At 40.5% G+C, this 23,177-nt stretch overlaps 1 protein-coding gene across 2 annotated transcripts in view; it reads right to left on the bottom strand.

Annotated features, from left to right (window-relative positions):
* SLC6A11 (solute carrier family 6 member 11) overlaps positions 1-23,177 on the bottom strand; it is a 90,445-nt gene that overhangs the window by 48,260 nt on the left and 19,008 nt on the right. For both annotated transcript variants that reach the window (XM_068201535.1, XM_068201536.1), the window contains one exon: positions 20,145-20,277. In XM_068201535.1, coding sequence (XP_068057636.1) covers positions 20,145-20,277 — 133 coding nt within the window. The remainder of the gene's footprint in view (positions 1-20,144; positions 20,278-23,177) is intronic.

Raw genomic sequence — 23,177 nt, forward strand, 5'->3', positions numbered from 1 at the left:
TTACATATGTTATAACAATACAAGCAATGGATTCTCAGTCACCCTAGAATTACTAAACTGGTTTCTCTTCAGGCTGCTCTGTCTGCATGTCTGGGATTCAGGAACAAGCATTTCATCAAACCAAAAGGTTAAATTCTATCCATATTTCCTTGGTATTTGATAGAGAACCCTTATCTTACAAAGAACCTTCAGGCAAAACTTCTGAGGTGCTGAACCCCAGCAATTTCTGTTTTCACATAGATAGCCACACTTTTTTTTTCCCAGAAATTAGTTTGTTCTCTGCATGGGCAGCAACAGGAAACCTACAAGAAGTCACATTTTCCAAAGGAAAAGCGAAGCAGAATTGGTCCATTTTCACAATCCCACACCTGAAAGCAGCACATAGCTACTCAAACTCAGAGAAGGAATAAATAATAAATTCCATGGCACTATCAATATTTTCTTTAAATGACAACCACCTCTCTATAAATGTAACTCTCTGTAATCTCCTGTGGCCACGTCCACCTGCCTTGCACCTGCACCTGCCACTTCCACCTTACTCTTACACCTGCCTTGCACCAGTCAAAATTAGTTAAGCTGCAAGAATGGAAAAAAATAATTTGGTGAAAAATACAACCTCAAAAAATGTGTGTTTTAAACTGAGGAGACCAATATCTGTCTACTATGTTAATGAAAGGGACACATCAAAGAATGACCTGTGAAAGGATTCTCAGACATATTTTTGTAATTAATGAACTGAAATTGGATTTTCAGACTATTTAACCCCAAACATTAAATGATCTCCTGTGCCTCATCAGGTACCCTCAAAAATGGAGGAACTCTTTTACTTCAGCAGGTGAGTACGCTGTGCTGGGAGAGAGCCATTCATTCCCATTTTCTCCCCCTCCCGAGGAGCTCCTGAGGTGAGGCAGGATGGGGAATTTAGGAATCAGTGCCATTATTAGCAGCATCATCACATCTGTGGGGCATTAAAAGTTTCCTGAATTGTTTTCTTTTCTTTCAACACATCGAACCTCTCTGAATATCAATGTGAACACAACTGTTTCTAATTACACCACATCCTATTTTAATTGACTTTAATTGCTTGGTATGTTAATTTGCATCCCAATGCTCAAAATGCTTTTTTTAAACCCTTCTCAGAGCCATGCCAATGTTTAAGCAGTTGGAAACAAAATAAAAATTTCTGGCAGGCGAGTTTTTGCACCAAGTTCTCCTCTCAAAATGTGCTTGAAAGAAAAATTTACAGTGATATTTAGACATGCAAGTAGGTGGAAATGCACCCAACAACTGAACTATCCTTGGGTGCTTAACTGAAAGTACATTGGAACCAAAGACCCTGAGAATGAATATTTTATTGGCTGCCATGAGCTTTAAGTATCAAAGAATAGGAAATATGTTGAGTAGCAAGTACTGGAAATTTAAATACCAAAACCTTAAAGAGGCTTAGATGTCACTCAAGGTTAATATATAGATATCCAGGTACCTACGAAATGATTTCATGAGTGAGGCACCATAAAGATTTTGAGAACTGAGTTAGATTTCAGTTTTATCTTTTCATACCTAAATATCTTAACAGCACAGATATGTGCCTGTGTTGCAATTTGTCCCCTGGGACTGCTGAACTTGTCTTAAACGAAAAGGTGTGTTTGTGAACACTCCAGGCAGATCATGCTGCAGGGTGAGGCTTTTGAGGATAAGTAGAAGAAATTCAGGATAACCCTGCTGAGAATAAGGAGGAAGATTTCCATGCGGTGAACTGAGCCCCAACCCATGGAAATCTCAAAGCTCCAGATCAGATTTCATTGGCCAAAGCTCCCACAGACCACAGCAGCCTGAGCTTCACACACTTCCTCACAGCAGCATGAAGCAGTGAACCTTCCTCCTTTGCCTGGCTCTTGCTAAGGACACACAACCAGAATTCCTGAACTAAATTTCACTTGGAGGCCAGGAAGGTGATGGAATTCTCCCCTGCAAGCTGCAATGTTCAAGCTTGTTTGCACTATAAAGAACCAAATTTTATAAATAGGATAAAATTTATCTTGATGCTTCAGGAAATTACTGGCTTGCTAAGCCCTGTCCCCTAAAATTCTCTACTGCTCCCTTGGGCTGTAAACACGAGGAATATCAATGCAGGAATTGCCAGAGATTTGCCAGAACTCACTATTTAAGTGTTTAAGGAAAATCAGACCTGCCCCATGCCCTGCTCATCCTTATTTTTCAGAGAGTGTTTTAAGCTTGGTGTAATCTAACTTTATTTATTTAAGTACTTATTTGAGACCATGAGCGTGGAGAGCCAGAGTGAAACTCCAACTGTGCCCACACTGCACTACACTCCTGCAAGGAGAAACTGCTCAGGAACCAAAATTTCACCCAGTGATGCGATAATGAAAAGAGTATTTTTTATCCAGGGGAACAAATTGGCACAAATATAGAAATATAATTATCATACCCCTGCCTGGCAGCTCTGCTGTCTGAGTAGCCACACCCAGGAACCACCAATTTGAGCAGGATTTCCATCAAAAGCTTTCAAATTGTCCCACAAGGCACAGTCAAATTAGATTTGGCCTCACTGATATTTGCCAGTTTCACAAATTCTGACTTCCTAGATGGTACCAGCAGATGACAGACAAGATAAAAGATTTTCTTTTGCAACTGCCATGGGATAGTGTGAAATATTCCATGCAGCATTGTTGGGAAAAAAGGCTTTGGTTTATCTGACTCTGCACCATCTACAGAGCTACAAGAGACAACTGAAAAGGGAGATTTTCCACATTAATTGGATTTACAATGGTATAAAGGAATGACAGCTGATTCACAAGGTTTTTAAAAGCACGTCAAAAGGGGGAGAACATTTGAGGTCCACCTACATTTTAAAGGTAACATTTCAGATGCAGAGAAAGAAAAACAAGCAAAAACCCAAGAGAAAACCAGGTAAGTGGATTTGTACAACTGGAATGAGGGGAGGGGTTAGAACCAGCACAATGGCTGATTTTTCTATTTTCCCTGTGTGTTTCTTGGATTTATTCAGCATCATCTTCTTTTTGTCATCTTTGTTTATCCACAGAGGGAATCTTGCTCCAGAATAATCCTGCTAAACCATCCTTAACCAGATTGCCTATGAACTGCAGAATCCCTTCTAAATTACCACTGAATCATGTGTGAGTGCAGGAATAAATTCAAACCCCAACAGCTAAGAATATTTCATGAGATTTGAGGTCTGAGAAATAAGTATCCAAAAGGAAATATTCATTGGGAATGAAAATTCAGTGAGATGAGCCACAAAAGAGGGGCCAGGAGAGGACACTGGGTGAAGGGATGGGAGCACCTGAGTGATCACAGGAAGAAGTTTCCACATGAAATAATAACTGCAGAAAGGAATAATTCCAGCACCACATCACACTGAGGTCATTGCCTGGGACACAGAAAAATCCCTAGCTGGCAGAGCTGTGCAAGTCCCAGTTTTTTTTCACATGGTGGTGAAGGCAATAAATAAATAAATGAAAGTTTGAGCCCCGCTGGAATGGTTTCCTTCACAAGTCAATGAAAAATTCACTCCAAAATTCATTGAGTCAATTTAAAAAAATCCAAATCAAAATGTTCTGCTTAAATTTGGTTTGGCATTCTTTTAATGGAATGGGCAGAAGGGAGTTCTCTCTTGAATGAAAAATTCTTTAACAAGCCAAAGTTGTTATTTAGAAGCCTTAATCCCACATTAAAAATGGGTGAAAAAGCCTATTTTCCATATATTTTTGCGGCACAAATTATTCTTTACATTGGGTCTGACTTTATACACTTTTCAGCACTTCCCAAATTCCATTTCAAATATTCTGTGTTCACAAAACTGCCTGCCTGTAGTCCAAAGTTCCAAAAGATAGAGAAGTTATGGTGGAAGGCTGAATCCAAAGTGCTCTATTAGAAAGCCAGGCATGCAGCTAAAACTGGAAAACCATGAGGAAGCACCAAGGGCAGACAATATCCATGCACAGCAGCAGCTCATTTTCCCAGCTGAATTGAGTGAACAATTCACTTTCATGATGAGCTACTTCTCCCCATAAATATTCCCAAAGCAGCAGCAAGTTTTCTAAATATGTGTAATTTCCCAGCTCGTTCCAACAGCTGGGTTTGCTTCCAGCCTGCCCAGAGCATTAAAATCAAGATCTGTCTTCTTTCTGCTAGAATTGCTCTTCAGGCTTGGTAGTTCTTTTGATGAGGTCTACAGACCTCCTACTTAATTTAAAAAAAAAAATCAGTGTATTGTCTAGAGCTAATGTAAAGATAGATTTCCTTGTATGTGAGTAAAAATTCTCTTATTACCAGATCCTGCCCCAAAACATTCATTTGTAAGTCTACCAAGAACAGAATATGCAGTCAAAAATCTCAGTCATGGAGACCAGAACACACAAAAGTACCCATAGAAAGTGTAGAAACAGTGAATTTTATCCCATTATTGGAATCATTTATGTGATCATCTGCATTTAAACACTGTAATAAATTAAACTAAAAATAAATAATAATGGAAAATAAGTTTATTCTTAAATTATTAAGAATAAATAAATGAATAAATAAATCATGGCAAATGCAGTTAACCAGATTAATTCTTGATACATGCACAGCTTAATAATGACCTAATCAGTGACAAATAATGTGCCAACAGCTTCAAAAACAGGGGGAGTGGTCATAAATAATGGGCTGGATCCTGAAAAAAGACTTTAAATCATAGTTCCTTTTATTTCAAGGATTCATTCCAGCCTGAATAGGCCTTGGTCAAGTTCATAGTACCAAATTCACAGTAAAATTTACACATTGTACAAATCAGTTCAGATTATGGTGACTGCTCTGAAGTGTTTTTAAATGTTCACAAGTGGATCCACACTAAAAAAGGATCAACCTGAACTAGAAACTGAGCGACTGTTGGAAATGTTTCATTCATGTTATTACATTTTTGCTGTCATTAAATACCAGAAAGAAAAGCATTTATCTATTTCCTAGATCAGTATCTGTAGTAAATACAACTCAGGAGCTCAGTGCCTCCTCCCAGTGCTTCCTCAGTCTCCAAAATTATATTTTCCACACTCAACATTAATCCTCCACTCGCCAACTGTTCTTAGAGGAGTTATGGTGATAAAAAATTGAAGGCTGCAACAACTCTCAACAGCAACAGAGCCAAAAATGTGCTCTCCATTTGCTGGAAAGTGTGTTCCTCACGTTGTGAACGTGCTGCTGCCACACTGCTCTTACAAAAATGCCAACAGTTGTAAACACTGCGTGCCCAAAACAACTCTGGGAAGCAGGGGAAGGGCTGTGCTGGAATTTCTCAAAGGCAGAAAACCTTCAGCAAAACCAGCACCACGATTTGGCAAGCACACACAGCTCTCCCAGTGGAAATACAAAAGCAGATTTACAATGCTAAATCCTGGTGTTATTGTCCCTGGCACCTGGAATGTCTTTGTGGGAGGTTTTTCTTTAAAAGCAGTGGATGTTTTAGGGTTAGAGGGGTCTTTACCCAGAAAAAAGTTCTTGATTAAGTTTATTATCTCCACCATTAATGGTGCTGATAAACCAGTGAAATAACAGCATCCTATAACTGTAATTTGATTTCTTGTTTAACATTCAAGGGCACAAAGAGGAAGAGCTGCCCTCTGGTTGTGGGGAAGGGCTGTGCTGGAATTCTCAAACACTGAGAGCTGCAGAAGACCTTCAGCAAAACGAGCTCTATGATTTGGCAAGTACACACGGCTCTCCCAGTGGAAATACAAAAGCAGATTTCCAATGCTAAATCCTGGTGTTATTGTCCCTGGCACCTGGAATGTCTTTGTTGGAGGTTTTTCTTTAAAAGCAGTGGGTTTTGGGTTTTGTGGGGATTTTACCCAGAAAAAAAAATTGAAGTTTATTATTTTAGCACTGAAGTTGACTGAAGTTGATTATTTTATCTCCACCATTAATGGTAATGAGAAACCAGTGAAATAACAGCATCCTATGACTATAATTTGATTTTTTTGTTTAATATTCAAGAGTACAAAGGAAGAGCTGCCCTCTGGTTGTGGGCAGGGAGAGGAAAACTGATGGGGAGGAAGCAAATTGTTTGAGCTCATCACTGCAAGCAAAGTGTTTATGTAGAGCTCCCATCAAGGAGGGAATTTGCAGAGCCACAAATATCTCAGAATTAAAGACTTCTATTTAATCAAGTAAAAGTCAACTTTAAAAATCAATCAGGAAGAATTTTAAATATAAATTAGGACTAATTAATCAACTGAGGGTTGGGGGTTTTTTTCCATTTTGTAAAGGTATTTAAAATGTACAAGCTTTTATAAAACAAAGCTGTTCCTTTCCAGAACCTTCTAGGATTTTCAGAGCTCTCAGTGCCACCTATTTACCTTCACAGACAAACCTGATACTATGAGTTACACATATACCCAGAAGTTTGCATTTTGCTTTAAAAAATGTGTAATATGGGATGCCTATTCCCCACAGCAGCCCCGTTTCTGTGCAAATAATTCAGAATTAACCCACAGCAGCACCTGAGTTCCCAGATGTGTAATTGATTTTACACAGGCAGAAATAGGGGTTCAATAAGGCACTACATGAATTGGAATTTTTACTTATTCTAGACAGACCTTCCAGTTCTTACTCCTCAGGTCCTGACCCATCCTAAAAATGTTTAACCTTCAAGCAGATAGAGATGCAAAGCTCAGGACAGGGCAGGAGGTGATTTTTCCTGTCACTCCAAAATGTGTAAGATCTTAAGTGTGCATTGGAATGGACTCAAAATTTTTGGCCAACTCCTTCTCCAGGTTCAGGGTTTGTTTGCCCTGTCACTCTTCCTGGAGAACATGAAACTGGGTTTCCTGGAGGAGTGTTGTCCTCATTATTAGGGATTATTAAACTCCCTTAAATGATTAGTTTCAGTGAATCAACATTTTCCAGTAAGTTTCGGATTTACCAGAGCATTCCTTATCATCTCCAGGTGAGATTCCTGCTTGATTTTCCTCACTTGTCATTCAAAAAACCCCTCAAACAAACAACAACCAACAAAAACACACTACCAAATGAAAATCAACACTGAGGTAAAAAAAAAAAAAATGCTGGATGAAGTCTGGGAAGTGGAAGCAATGCTATGGCCAAAGGTTTATAGGGGAGGTTTTCCAGCCAGAAAAAGGTACAAAAGGTGGCCTCAAAAGGTAAAAGGTGCCAGCTGGAAAAGATCAGTGTGTCAGCCAGACTCTGCTGTCACCAAATAAATGCATAACATTGCAAATATTAAAAATACAGAACATTAATTCAATGGTAATAAGATTTTTCCCTAGAATTTTGCACCAAAACTAATCATATGTGAGACTTTCTTTGAAAATTATCCTATCAATCGTCCAAGCACTCCAGCAGGTTTGGTAGTGGACATCTCTAAATCTAGCAGTCACTTCTGCAGTTTTCTGGGCACCACAGCACTATTTAATTTGTGCAGTAAATGCTGGGGGGGAAAAAGATTTGTAAACTGGCAGACAAAGATACCCTATAGCACAGCCACGCCTTTTTGTCTTTGGATGATTTTTGTAATCATGAAGCTGAAGGAGAAGGGTCAGAGCTCACCAGGAGGGGCAGGGAGAGGCAGCTCTGATTTCTGCTCTCTGGGACAGGGACAGGAGCCAGGGAAAGGCTGGAGCTGGGCCAGGGAAAGGTTCTACCCCAGAGGGTGCTGGGCACTGCCCAGGCTGCCCAGGGAATGGTGACATTCCCGAGGCTGCCAGAGCTCCAGGAGCTCCCAGGGATGCCCAGGGTGGCATTGTTGGGGTGGCTGGGCAGGGCCAGGAGTGGCGCTGGGTGATTCTTGTGGGTCTCTCCTAACTCAGGATATTCCCTGATTCCATCAACTGTCTTTTCCCTTCCCAGCAAAACCATTTCGTGATTCTATTGGGAAGTTCAGGACTTTTGTAGGAGAATAGAGAGCTCACATTTCTGTGGGAAAAGGTGTGTTTGTGTGCCCCCAGCCTGCCAGGCACTGAGCAGCAGGAGCTCTTATCTCCATGGTGACAGCTGAGAGATGGATGCGCCGCGAAGCATTTGCAACACCACTTGTGCATTAAGTCTAATAACAAAAGCATAATAAACAGCCTCACCACTCAGACTAACAAGCATCCTTATCATCCTGACCCTGATTCTCCACATTTCCCTTCCCTGTGGCTCCTCCACCCCTCCTAATGCAGTTAGTCACACCTTGACTGAGGGTTTATTGCCCTCGAAGCAGCCTCTAAATGTAGCTGCTAAAGCACCTCAAGGCTGGCTTGTAGGACACCAATCTGACGCTGCTGCAACTAATTTGTGAGTTTGAGAAGAAAAGGTGACGTGATGCATAGAAAAAATGAGAGGGATCACACGATAAAACCCTTAGGCTGGAAGATAGGGTGGCTGAGGAGTACGTGACTGCCACTGATTTATTTTTCTCTCTTAGGGAAATGCTTTGATCTCTCAGCTCTCCCTTCAAGCCCTCAGCTCGGCAGAGATCTCCGAGTGGATGCTTTGGGGAGGTAAAGGGCCGCTCCCTGGGGAGCACAGACCTCTCGCTGTGCTCATCCCACACCTGGAGCACCAAGATTCCAACCTCAGCAAGGCACTCCAGGGACAAGGGACACACAAACCAAAGCACAGAAATTCTCATTCTTCCAAACACATTTTACAGCCACAGGAAAGAACCCCGAATTTTTTACTACACTTAATTAAGAGCAGTGCCTTACACTTCCTACAACACAGCTATCTAGTAATTGTCTCAAGTGTCTGCTCTCCATGACACAACCCAGCCTACAGAGGAGGTTTTGAGTTTCTTCCTTTCTTTTTTGGAGCACGCAGGTTTTCTCCAGCAGCAGGAGTGAGTAGCAGGTGCACAGCAGCCAGCTCCCTCCTGGGGATGTGTTTTAGTAACCAGCCCAGCACCAGCAGCTGCCTTTGTTGCTCGTGAGGCAATTTATTTCATTTCATTAAGCTTTGCCATCCTTGGGAGCGAGTTTGGATCTGAGCCACGGGAGCTGACACTGGGGTGGGATACAGGACTCAAGTTTGTAAATCTCACAAGGACAGCCTTGTAAACAAAACTTGTACTACAAAGACATCTTCACAATGGAGATAAAGCCAGAAAAGTGGACTTTGCTGGCTGCAGAAAGCAGAGACTGCCTTCCCACTGGCAGGAATTTTGTTTAATATAGCCTTGGCATAGAGTGTCGTGGGGATGGATACCTAAAATTGCAGTTAAGGAGCCAGTCCTAAAGCTGGACAGATTAGCAGGAGCTGAGGACAAACGACCTGTGTGAAAATAAGAAACTGCAGCTATTCTGTTTCATGGGAAGAAAGATTAAATTGGAGCAGCCTTAGGGAAGTCAGAGCTATAAATGTTTGTGTATCCCATCTGAGGGACCCTGTGTGCTCCTGCAGAAGAAAAGGTGCAAATAATATTCCAAATACACAAAGCAAGACTCAAGAAAAGCAATATTTATTGCAATTTCTGTGCAGAAATTCTGTGCACACATAGAGACCAGGACATGGCAACCACACAGTTTTGGGAAATGCAGCTTTGGAAACCCCTCAGTTGTAAATCCCAGCCAGCAGCAGTGCCCTGCACCTGCAGGAATAATATTTTAACCCTGGCACGTGCATCAACAATGATAATAAACTGGAAATGTTATATTTTGGCTCCTGTTGGGTGCTCTGCTGCAGGGAATCGTTCATTGATTCCAGGGAAGGGGGGAAGAGGATGGGTAAGGAAGGGTCGGTTCTGAACCATGAAGAGATCATACTCTGAATAAATGACTGCAACTGTCACATTTCTGACACATCTTTGTTGGGTCAGTGTCATTTTGGTAATGAGGTAAAAGTTCCTGGTAGCCTCAATGGCAAAAAGAACCCGAATTTATTACCTTTAGCCAAACACGAAAAAAAATCAGTGCGTTTTCCCCCCAGGGATTGCTGTGTTCATCTGTGCCCTGGGGCTTTCCCTTTAATTTTGCAACAATTTTCCCTGCATTGCCACAGCAAATATCCCAGCTGGCCCTCCACCCTCTGTTCCTCCCTTCTGCTTTCTCATACTTCAAGTTCACAGACCAGGTGATTTCTCTGCCCAAAACCTTTCCCATCTGCATGTGCCCTGAGCTGTCCCTCAGTGCCCTGAAACACTTTTTACTCCCTTCAGCTGTGGACCAGGGCTTAGATCCACCCTAAATATTCACATAAAATTGGGTTTCCCCACTAAGGTGCAGCTGGGAAGGACTGAAATCATGAAGACACGATTTTGATTGAAGTTTCCTGTATGAAACCTTCCCCAGCTGTCAAACAGAAGGTCGGGAAAACCACCGAGAAACACAAAAATCTAATTTTTTTAACAAACCCGAGGTGTCCTTAAATGCTCAGAGCACAGGAGAGTGGAAATAAAAATAGTTTTGAAAGCTCACAGAGAGGAGGCGGAGAGCAGGAACTCTGCATGCATCTCATGAATGTTCTACTTTCCCCCTTTGAATACAGACATCAGCCTTGGCCACTGTTAAAGCTTCTCCATGAAGGGCCATTCTTTGCTGTTACTTCAGCCTAAAACAAAAGACACTTCAGGAGATACAATCCTTGCTGCCCAGTTCCTTTTCCTGGGCTCCTACAATGGGCCCTAGTCTTTTTTTTTTTTTTTTCCTTCCACACATCTTTCTCTTCTATTTTTTTTTTCTGGTTCTGTCCCTTTGCTCCTTCTTTCTGCCTCATTGAATCCATTAAGGCCTTTAGATGGCCTGCTATTGAGAAATAAATTTTCTTTGGGACTAGTGACTGAGTCTTAACTGCTGGCAAGCAAGGCTTAACTCCTGAGGGGAGGGAAAATGATGGGTAAAATATAGAAAAAATCATCTCTGAGTTTGGGCTCTTCAAGCACACTGGATACTCAGCAGTGTCTTGCTCCTCAAGAAAGAGGAATAACCTAATCCCAGGAATTTTCCCACTTCTCTCATGCATTAATCTTGACACAGTGAGCTCTCTTTCTGCTTGCATTTCCCAGCAGATGAATATATTCTCTTATATTAGGGTCACATGCCAGGGAGATTTACACAACTGGTAATGACAAGGCCTCAAGAGAGGCTCTGCTATAAGAGAGGTCCTCAATTAACACAGAATTACCCCCAGTCAGAAATATTAGCACTGTTCAGGCCTATTTTTTTATTATTTTATATTTTTATTGTTTTCCATCACAGAATTGTTGGCCCAGTTCCATAAGTGTAAATCTAGTGCCTGTGCATGCAGAAATAGAAATCCAAATCTCACTTGATTTTCTTCCTCAGTTTATATCCCAGAAGTAGCGAAAGACATATTAGCTCCCCTTCTTGGGGTTTTTTCCTGCTTTGTGACTCAGGGGCTGGAGACAGCTACAGAAATTCTGTGACTTTTTCTGGCTGCTGTTACAGACTTGCTGCAAATCTTTGGGTAGAATAAATAGGCTCCAAGCCTTACAGAGAGGTAGGCAATTCAAGCCAACCAGCTTTAAAGCTTAAAAAAGTATGTTGTTCTTTGGAGAAACCATTGAAGCTTACTGCTTTGTATTTGAAATTCTTTGTTTTAGGCAGAAAAAACGATCACACTTGAAAAGAACAGGTATAGGGCTGAGTTATTTGGTTCTCCTCATTACATTTTATTATTTTTATTACCAAAATATTATGAATAACAATAAGGTTGAGCATAATTGGGGGGTACATAATTCATGGTGTGGTAGATTATTTCAAAGCCACCAAAGCCCAGTTCAAACCAAGAGAGCTGAAATTTGCCTCAGAACCAGGACAAAAAAACTTCAAAGTTCTGAGAGTGACAGAAATCATTCACAAAATATAAAGAAATATGAGCTGGAAGTGTTTGGGGGGGGTACAAAAAGAACTTCTTATGTCTGGATAATGAAGTTTTCTGGGGATGTACATCCATGAGCCATCCCCTGCTCCTCTCCAGGTGGAGGAGGGAGCAGAACTATAAAAACAGAGCTAAGGGGGAATATTTGGAGTTCAACAGTGAGAGGTGACACCACACTCACCCAGCCAGCAGGGCCCGGGAGCTCCCATTTGGCATTTTAAATTGTTCACAAAAATTCAGGGCATTTTCCTCAACAGCAAAATGAAAAATAAATTATAATCAAAAGTTAACTACAGTTGCAGCTTTATTTTATATATTTGATTTAGTAGTGCATAGTGTAGAGTTTAACTTGTTGGAATGGAATAAACCCAGCTCAGGTGTCTATTTTATATTGAATTATTCAGAACTGCAGCCTGGGACAGGTGGTCCTCAAAAGCATCATGAAATGAAGAAAAACCCAGGGCTCTCTGCCTTTAGTTACACCTTGTTAAAATGTGAGTGTGAATGAAGGATATCTTAGTACATTTCCTTGGCTACCTCAATTATTCCTTACAAATGGTCCAGTTTTCAGTGACTGTTTCCTGCCCATCACATTGACAGATTAACAATAATGGCAAAACCCCTTTTCAGGACATGTTTCTGTTATTGTTAAGAGGATTCTATGTCAAGATGTCCCAGCAAACAGGCTGTACCTGTTCTCTTTCATCTCTGTTTTTTTGACAGATATAATTAATTCAGACTTCCAAAAATTTCCTGGCCCTGAACCGGCCCTTCAGTGCCTTCAGCTCAGCGAATCAAAGTGATCCATGGCACTAATTAACAAGTGAGGAACAGTGCAGCATTGCAAAGACAGCAGCTGTGCAGTTAGGAAATGAATTTCTGTGAATCACAGAATAATTGATGCTGGAAAAGACCAACCCTTGACCCAGCTCTGCCAAAGCCATCACTGTCCCCAAGCGCCACATCCACGTGTCCTTTGAACGCTTCCAGGGGTGGTGATTAAACCACTGCCCTGGGAGCCTCTTCCTGTGCCTGGTCACCTTTTCAGGGGAGAAATTTTTCCCAATATCCAACCTAAACCTGCTGCAACCCGAGGCTGTCTCCTCTTTCACAAAAATCCCCTACAACATTATAGGCTGGGGACGGTGTGGCTGGGCAGTGCCCAGGCAGAAAGGGACCTGGGGGCACTGGTCGACAGCCGGCTGAACATGAGCCAGCAGTGTGCCCTGGTGGCCAAGAAGGCCAATGGCTCCTGGCCTGGATCAGGAATGGTGTGGCCAGCAGGAGCAGGGAGATCATTCTGCCCCTGTGCTTGGCACTGGTCAGGGCACACCTTGAGTGCTGTGTCCGGTTCTGGGCCCTCAGTTTGGGAAGGACATTGACACACTCGAGCACATCCAGAGGAGGCAACGAGGCTGGTGAGGGGCTGGGAGCACAAGCCCTGTGAGGAACGTTTGAAGGAGCTGGGGTTGTTTAGCCTGGAGAAGAGGAGGCTCAGAGGTGACCTCATTGCTCTCCACGACTTCCTGAAGGGAGGTTGTAGACAGGTGGGGTCGGTCTCTTCCACCAGGCAGCACTCACAGAACAAGAGGACACAGCCTCAAGCTACGTCAGGGAAGGTACAGGTTGGATATTAGGAAAAAAATTTTCACCGAAAGAATAATAAAGTACTGGAATTGTCTTCCCAGGGAGGTGGTAGAATCACCATCTCTGGATGTGTTTAAAAAAACACTGGACATGGCACTTGGTGCTATAGTCTAGTTGAGGTGTTAGGGCACAGGTTGGACTTGATGATCTTAGAGGTCTCTTCCAACCTCATTATTCTGTGATTCTGTGATTCTCTCATCCTGTTCCTTGTTCCCTGGGAGCAGAGCCCAACCCCACCTGGCTGTCAGATCATTTAGAGAGAAATAAGGTTCTCCTTGAGCCTCCTTTTCTCCAGGCTGGACATCCCCAGATCCCTCAGGGAGTTCATCTTAAACCCCTCAGACTGATCAGAGCTTTAAATGCACTCAGCAGCCTCTTCAGGACTCTGGCCTAAGTTTTGTATGTAAAGGTTAAATTAAATGCTCAAAGCAGGAAATATCTGGGGGTCTGAGTGGAACCTAACTTATTTTCCTAAATGGAACTTTTAGAGAACATTACAGGTGAAGGCAATAGGCACAATGGCTGGAAAAAGAGAAAAAAAACACAAGCAAAAGAGTAAAACAACAGATGATGCCCTCATTTGCACATATTCAACCCTAAATCCTGCTTCTTGTGGTACCTGCAGCAGCAGAGTTGTTCCTTTGAGAAAAAAAATAATTCTCTGCTTTGCTCTGGTGTTTGTAACTTTTCCAGTGGGGTGGTGTAGAAAGTGAAACACTTTAATGAATAATGAAGGTGACCAGGACAATATCAGAGCCTCATCCTTTTATGTTTATATTCAAAAGCTACACCACCCAGAAATCCTGCCAGCTCATTGCTCAGGGTTTACAACGAGCTGCAAACTGAACAGTGGATCTAGAGATGCAGTGGATATCCAGTGATAGATCAGGTGAGAAGGCACAGAGGAGATCCTGTGCAATCATGAATCTGTCACTTTTTTGACTTCACAGCACTATTTATTCAAGCACCTTAGCTCATGTTTCTGTAGAGAGAGAAGCCACATCAGATCTTTGGCTCATGTAGCACAGCAAAACCTCCCAGCAGAGCTCCCTGGGCTGTGGGTAACAGAGCATCTGCAGGATGGAAAGGGGCAAAAAGTGACTGACAGAGCCCCAGTATTATCAAAGGCTTGATGACAGCGTGCAAGACATTTGCAAATCTGATTATGACCTGAAAAGCCAAACAGATTTATTTTAGAGCAATATCCACAGCCTCTTGGCTCTGGGTCTACAACATCCCTGCTCCCAGCTCCCACAGTCACCCTCTGTATTTACCAGCCTCTGCTCCTGGGGCAGCTCTAAAATATATCCCATTGAGAGGCAGCTTAAATTCACACTAAAATATATCACAGCTTAAATTCAACACCTTCTAACATCAGCAGGAAGTGGAAATTCAGGGAACTGAGCACAAAGAGAAGGAAAGGATCAAAATATTCAGAAGTCAGAATCAGACAGAATAATATTCAGTGATTATGGCATGTACAGTAGTTCCAGGAAATGTTAAAGAATGGATTCCTGTGAGATTTTTCTCTCTTGCAGCTGGTTCTGCACAATGAGAAGGATTTCTCATCACTTATTAACCAGTAACTAGTGCAGAAGTAAGAAAGAACTATTTGAGTTTAGCTCTGGCAAAAGGATATTTGCATGATGTTAACAAGAACCCGTTCAAAAAGACACAAAATATATGAGAATTGGTCTCAGTATTCATACAATCAGTGTGATATTCTAATACTCAGTACAGTCCTGGAGGGAGAATATTCTTTGAACACTTCACACCAGAAAATGCTGGCTTGGTGTTGAGTCATAGCATGACAAAACCTCATCTACAGTTTAATTAATGTGCTGTGGGTGGGGTAAAATGTTCTGATATCAATAAATTAAAAATGATGCAAAGACTGTGGGGGGTTTTAATACTTTTGATTCAACTTCTCCGCATCTATAGCACAAAATTCTGAAGCACCTCAGTGCTGATTACCTCTCATTCCCCCTCAAGAGGTCCAGGCAGGAAAGCTAGATTAGTTTTAACTTGAGTCTATTAATTTAGATTATTAATACAGAAGTCTTTTCAAATCAGTAATTGGAGACACTCAAACCCATGCTCTGTAGTGACACAGATGATACAAAAAATGGGCTTTGATTTGGGCTGGATAAAAAATGTAACAAGGTAATAAAAAATAAATAATTTTTAAACAAAATTAAATATTGTAATGAACTAACATGTAGGAAATAATTAATTAATGGAGGCAAATTAAGCATTGGAGGAGGTTTTCCCAAGACATGAGCAATCCCTGTCCTTGGAGGTTTTTAAGCTGCAGCCAAACACCAAGACAACAGCTCCAAGTTCAGTGCTGAACCTTCTTTGACCACAAAGCTTCACCAGAGACATTCCAAGGTCCCTCCCAACCTTTGCAATTTTATAACTCCAAGTCCCTGCCAGGGTTTCAGACCAGGGATATCAGCACAGGACAGGGATGTGTTGATGCACCCAAAAATTAACAAAGAGCAGGAAAGAAGACTTAAAATGTTCTTCTATAGCTGTGAGTCCACCAGGCTCCTCCCTTCAAAAGGAATGGGGCAGAAGTTGCAGAGAGACACAACTGAGGTCAGTGGAAGGCTTTGTTTGCAAAAACTCATGAAAATAAAAAATAAAAAGGAAAATATTAGAGTTACTGCCTTCAGCAAGTAATTTAGGAAAAAGTACATTGGCAGCCTCTGGTGTTGCTCTTTCAAAGTTTAAAGCAGAAGGGCATTTAGCTAAATTAATAAATGGATAATCAAGATGCATAAAAGAACAGGTTCCCTTCTACCTGAAGATTTCACTAATCAAATAGGAAGATAAAAAAATTAGGGAGACTCAGCAGCTCTGTGTACAATATAGAAAAACTCAGAATTGCCATAACCAGAAATCAAAAGTATTTTGGAAAAATCAGGTACTGAATCAAACACAATGATCAGAGACTGGAATGATAATTTAAATGTTTAAAAAATTAACTTTCTTCAGTCTTCTACAGAATTCTTACCTCATCTTTGGAAGCATTTGATCTCAGCTACTGAAAACTCTTCTCCATGAGACGGAGATCAGATATTATCAAGCAAATTTCAAAATACACATCAAATTATGGTAATTTGAGAATATTTTTCTCCTTCTGATTTTGAGTTTCTCATTGAAGGATCCTGTATTTTGCATATTTGCAACATTTAAAATGTGAAAGCTGGCACACAAATACCTTCAGACCTAAGATTGGATAATTCAAGGCAAGAAAAGCTTGAATAATTAAGGACAAGGACCTCTGAAAGGGCACAAATCTATTTCACCTGAAAGCTGCCAGAATCACCTGGATTTATTCTGCTATTTCACATCTGTTGGAATGGGAAATGGAAATGCTTTGTGAGAAAGTGATGAATTTCAAGAGCAGTAATGGAAAAGTTTGGAACACCCTGTTAACAGGGTAATAAGCACTTCCTCTGGAGTTAAACTTTGTGTTAGGCTTAATATATTTAATATCCTGAAATATTAAATATTCATGAGCTGTGGAAGTGCTGGTTGGAGAATGATGGGGTTATTTTATAACAGCTTTTAAGGCTTGGATTCTTTTTCCACTGTGCATTAGAATGCAGAGTAAAAAAGAGAAAAAGGGTGAACCAACCTCCTGAATATTTCACAAAGCACCAGTGTGTGGAGAGGACACACCTTCTCCCTCTCACCTGGTTCCCCTGTCCTGTTTCTTTCCACTGTCCTGTCCCACAGACACCTCCCTTTGTGAAAGTTTCAGAGGTGATAAAACTTTAAGTTTTTTGCTTTGAATAAATGTATTTTTTGATTGAAATTATTCAATCCAATTAAAGTATGTCATAAATTTAACAGACTGTTATATTATTATAATAAAAAACCCCAGAAGTCAATTTTAAATATTTCCTGGAAATGAGCATATAATAAATTCAATTTAGTGGAAAGGCTTATGGATGAGCTTAAATATGAATTTTAGAAATGGCATTAGATTTTAAATCGAAACTTCAGCCCTGAAATCTGCTACATCATTTATATTTCAGAACATTTAATCCATTTATAGCATTCCCAGCACCTGAGTGCTGTCTGTGTTTTTAAGCTGGGATGTTTGCTGCTCTGAGAAGGCAGTGCCAAGGCCCAGATTTCCAGAGATTAGGCTGGGAAAAGTGGCAAGTGGAAGAATATTGAATAAACAGTGCATTAAAAAATTAAAACCAGTAAATCTATACCCAGGGACTAAACTGCACTGCAGAAACAGAGCTGCAGAAAGGAATTATCAATACTGGCTAGGACAGATCCTTCCTGAGAGCCATGGACCCTCTGGAAAGGCAGATTCATGGGTACCACAGGCTCTCCTGAGAAATGTGGGAATTCCTCAGGATTCTGGAAACAGAACACCAGCTCATGGCAAACTGATTTAAATGGTGCAAGTATTTCTTGAGTCTGCCTCTTACAGAACCCTGATCCAAATGTTTTAAGCTCGAGACCTATTAAGAGGAATATTGGGCATGAATTCCCGTCTCTTTGCACTTCTGTTGAAAGACTAGAAGTTATTTCTGCTTGTTGAAAAGTTTAATATCCCATTTATTGTGCCCAACACAGGCTGTTCTTTCCCAAGCTGACCTCAGCAGAGAGGTGGTTATCAAAATCACACTTAAATAAAATCCATTTATTCCACCTACCTAAAGCTGAGGGTTTAGCTAAGCCATCAGAAAAAGAAAAATAGAAAGGTCAGACAGGTTATCCACCTTCAAAGCACAAGATCTGGTTCTGGGGAAATGCTATAAACTGAAAAAATGGAAGAACAATAAAATCCTGGATGTAAACTCCAGAAATGTAAAATAAATTCTTTCTAAAGCCACTCCAGCCCCTCCTGAGGCCAGGATTGCTCCCAGTGCTCTTTCTGTGAGTGCCTGTGGCCCAGCCTCGCGTGCGTGCACACGCGTGCAGCCACGGAGCCTTCCCCTGCACCCCTGGGACAGATTAAACCATGCTAGAATACATTTCCATCCGCAGACATTCCTTCTGATGGAGAAAATAAAACCAGTTTTGCTCAGTTTCATTTCTTCCCCACCAGCTGCAGCCCCTTAGAAAACTCCAAAGTGCCCGTGCACCTCCCTGAGCCCACGTCAAAGACGTGAGGACATTTATCTTGTCATTCCCTTGGATCACTTTGGCTTCTCCAGATTCCTCTCTTTAGGATTTTCCCCCTGCCTCTAAACTATTCATTCTCATCCCAATGCCTCAGGTTTTGGCTTTATATTTTCAGATTCTGTACTGCTTTAGTGTGTGGGTCTGAGCTTCACATCAGGGGATGGTGAGCTCTCTGCACAGAGCAGGGAGACAAAACAATTCCTGCTCCAGCTGGGCACCAAGGACAAATGATCCAAATCTCAGCCCAAGAGCACAAACAACGTGGGCTGGAGAGAGAAAAACAAGCAGGATGGGACTGCATGGGCTAAAGCTGGAATGGGACAATGAACTCCAATGTGCAAATGGAGCAGAGCTGATCACAGTGAGAGCCCCTGGGAGCGCTCGTGCATTTTGGGACCATTTGGGTTCATCTTGGGTGCAGCCCAAGGTGGATCCATGCAGGAGATCCTTTTCATAAATCCCTACTTTAGCTCTGTCCAGCCTCTATTCCAGCTCAGCCCTCACGAGGCACCAGTCCCTACCCCTGGCAGCGTTTCTCAGCAGTGATTTTCCCTGCAGTGATGGAGGAGGGGCTGCAGGAATCTCTGTGTGCGTGTGGAAATACTGGCATGGGAAATGCAGCAGCACGTTGAGTGGCACAGTTGGCAAGCTCACCCAGAATCAGCGACTGAGAGCAGCCAAAATGCTGGTAGTGTCAAAGGTGTGTGCAGCTGACAAATTTTCTAAATTTCAAAAATCCATTACGTTTCAAATATTTCATTGATAAACAGAGGTCACTAAAACAGAAACAAGAAAACCTCAACCACAACCCAAACTACATAAGAAACAACTGAAAATTAAATGTTTCAATGCACCAGTTTTGTTCCTTTAGTTCCAGCATGAGAAATCAGTGCCTTTTTTAGATCCTCCCTCCAGATCTGTGCCTCTTTTCCTCTCTCAGTGTAGTTGATTATTCACAGATTCTGCTCAGAGCTGTGGCTGATACCACTCCAGAGGCAGCTTCTTCCTCACCCCATGGCTCCTTCTCCCTGCTCCCAGGATTAAGTGGCATTCACTCCAAAAGTGCTAAATATTTTTATTTTTCCCCATAATATGCCCATTTTGGTCCCTCTGTGAGTGCTTTCATTATTTCTGCTCTTGGTGTTCAATCTATATTTTTAAATTCTCTTTTGTGTGCATCAAAACTCAGTGACTCTCCTGTGGGACCGAGAGTTTTGACTCCTGACAATTTGGGACAAAATCCAAATTTTGCAGAATTTGTGCACAAAAATCAACAAAACCTGGTTTCTGTCCAGTAAAGCTCATTGCTAAATCAACCAAAAGAAATCAAAACCACCCAGCCTCACCTAAGAGAATTAGAGAAAAAGTAAATCACTGAACCAAAAGGAACAGAAAAACACAAACAACTCTTAATTACAATAATTACACTTCCTCACACATGTAAAATTCTCCTGTTCTGGTGGAAATAAATATTTCAGCCTCACCTTTCCAGTGGATTTGGTTCCTTTCCAGATGCAGAAATAGCAAATAGTCCAAGCAGCCAGGAGGCACAGGGCGAGCTCCCAGCGCAGATTCCCAATGTGCTCAATCCCATCAGAAATTGCCAGCACCCTTCGTCTTCCATGGGAAAAAAGAGGGGAAGAACATTATAATAATGAACTAAAAGAGCATTACTGGCGAATACTGGGATAAAACTGTCTTAGTTAAAAAAAAAAAAAAAGATAATACTGAAGAAAAACAGCATTACATATGAAAAACCAGGATAAAACGGAATTAATTACAAAAAAAATTTGTAATATTGAGCTAAAACAGCACTGCATGTGAAATACTGGGATAAAACTGACTTATCTACAAAAAAAAAGATGATAATATTGAAGAAAACAGCATTACATATTAAAAAACAGGATAAAACTGAATTAATTATGGAAAAAATTATAATATTGAAGAAAACCAGCATTACTTGTGAAACAATGGGTTAAAACCGAATTAAATTGATTCAAGGACTCCTCTTTACTCACTACTGAAAATACCCCAAGCTACAGAGGAAAGGAAGACAAAAGATAAAACCAGAATATTCCCAGTGTTTTGTATCTGGTTTAAAATGAACAAATGTTTCACTTTTTCAGGTCAGCCACAAGATTTTAATTTTAGAACAACTTTTCCTTAAAGTCAAAGAAAAATAAATTCTTTAAATTAGTTACCAAGATATATGAACCAAATATAAATCACTTCCTAAATAAATGTTTTTTTCAGTTTGATTGGTTTTCCCAAAAAAAAAAAAAATTCTAACCTTTATTTTTACCTGTTAACCTTAATTTTCATGAATTTCCTTTTGTAATTGGAGCAATAACATTAAAATATTTCTTTTGAAAATGTCAACATTTTGAAGCAACAAATGCACACACCAAGACATTCACATAAAAGTTTTGAGCACTCAACCTGTAATAAACCATCCTGAGCAGAGATTTCTTTAAAATCTGTCTTTCAAGTTAATAAAAAATTAAATATATAAATTATAAATTAATAGAGTTAAAGTTATAAGTTAATAAATAAATAAAAATTACAAATTATTACAACCACAGACTTGTAATCCTCTCCTTCCACATTGTGAGTGAAAACAAATAAATGATTTTCACTGCTTTTAATTGATTATATAATTAATGTCTACATAGGTGTACACATAATTTAATTGCAATTTAGTAGAAAGGTTAAGTTTTAAATTCACACCAAGCAAACTACAGTTAAATATATAAAATAATTATTTCTTTTGTATTTGGTTCAGTTATTGTCTGAGGTAATAAATGTAGGAATATAAAGTCTGATCCTGTAATTCCAGCCAATAAAATACAACAGTTAAACTGTATAGAATATTTATATGAAAATATATTTATATAACTATATAAATAAATATACTATTTCTATAAAATAGGAATATTTAAATGCAATACAATGAAATTTTTAAAAATGAAAGAAAGGAGGAATCTGCTCTGTCTCTGCTGTCACCCTTAGCAGGTGAGGATGAAGGGAAATTCCTGGAGTGATGGAGTGGGAGGGTGGAGGTGCCAAGAGGGAAAATGGAAATACTGAAGCATGCCCAGGTTTCACAGGGGCCTGTGCAGGTGCTGCAGCACCTGGGCAGGTTCCACACCTCCAGAGCTGCAGCTGCTGCTCCTGATGGAGGCAGCCACTCATAAAATGTGTGCTTAAAATTGTCCCTTTAGCTGGGGAATGACAGAATCAACAGGTAAAGAAAAATCCCAATTAAAACGCAACATCACAGAATTTATCTCCATATTTCACAATTATAAAGACTGATCTTCCCAGTCAAAAAACAAGTGGGCAGGAAGTCAACACAAACTTTTTGAGTATTATCTGCTTAAATGTAAAATTGCTGCCACCTTATCCACATCTCCTCCCCATCCAGGAATTGCTTTTATTCTTCAAATATTTATTCTTTAAATCTGTATTCTTTAAATTTTTATTCTTTAAATCTTTATTCTGCAAATCTCCCACCAGCCAGTTTGGGAGAGAAGTGATCCAGCACAGAGCACCCTCAGCTAGCCAAGACCTGCAAAGTGCCTGAAGTTCTCTCATCAAAATGCACCCAAATGAAGAGAGGTGGCTTTTAATGAAGGGTTATTTTAATCAAGAAGAGGAAGGGCATAATTGATATCTGCAAACAACATCACAGAGACATAATTACACAGAGAGGTGATGAAATACATCGTTAAAATTCAGGTTCTTCTAAGCTGTTTGACAGATGAACGTGGAATTTTACCTAGGATGAAGTCCACCCTCCTTACAAATTTTCATCAAAACCCAAATGAAGTCCATGCATTCTTAGATCACTTGGAAGATGAATTAATTGCAAGAGAACCAGAACAAAAACTGGCATAATATGATAAGAAAATGAATAAATAATATAGGACAAAAAATAATAAAAGGCCTTTTAAAGCAGTACATGTTTAAGATGAAATCTGAGACAAAATATTTATGGTTCGGCCACAATAACAGTGGAATGGAAACCTTCTTCATTTAGCTATACTTTCACTGTAAACTAATAATGAAAAAAATTCCTTATGTTTTAATCAAACCAGGTTTTTTATGGCTATTTGGATTTATTTATGTATATGTGAACCTAAACACGAGTAAGGTTCCTTTTCCAAAATGGGTGTGCAAGTCACTTAAATTCCTACACTGTTCTTCCCCATCTGCAAAACAACTTCATAAATAAATGTTCTCTCTCTCTCATGATTGAAATATTTCACACACCAAAAGATGCCTTTGCTTTAAGAACACAATTTTTAATGAAGGCTTGAGATGAAGATTTTTAAAAGCAACCAATTCCTGGGAGCAGAGAGTCAGAGCTCAGAGTTTTCTGGATGCTCTGGAAGTCCCAGAGAGCAGAGACACCTCCTTCACCCACGCAGGACTCTTGGCCTGATACTTTTGGAAATGTCACAATGGCAAATTAATGGGCTCGCCACAATTAATTATCCCCGCGGGTCCTATTTAAA

The sequence above is a fragment of the Anomalospiza imberbis genome, chromosome 11 (assembly GCF_031753505.1).
Source record: "Anomalospiza imberbis isolate Cuckoo-Finch-1a 21T00152 chromosome 11, ASM3175350v1, whole genome shotgun sequence".
Taxonomy (NCBI): Eukaryota; Metazoa; Chordata; class Aves; order Passeriformes; family Viduidae; genus Anomalospiza; species Anomalospiza imberbis.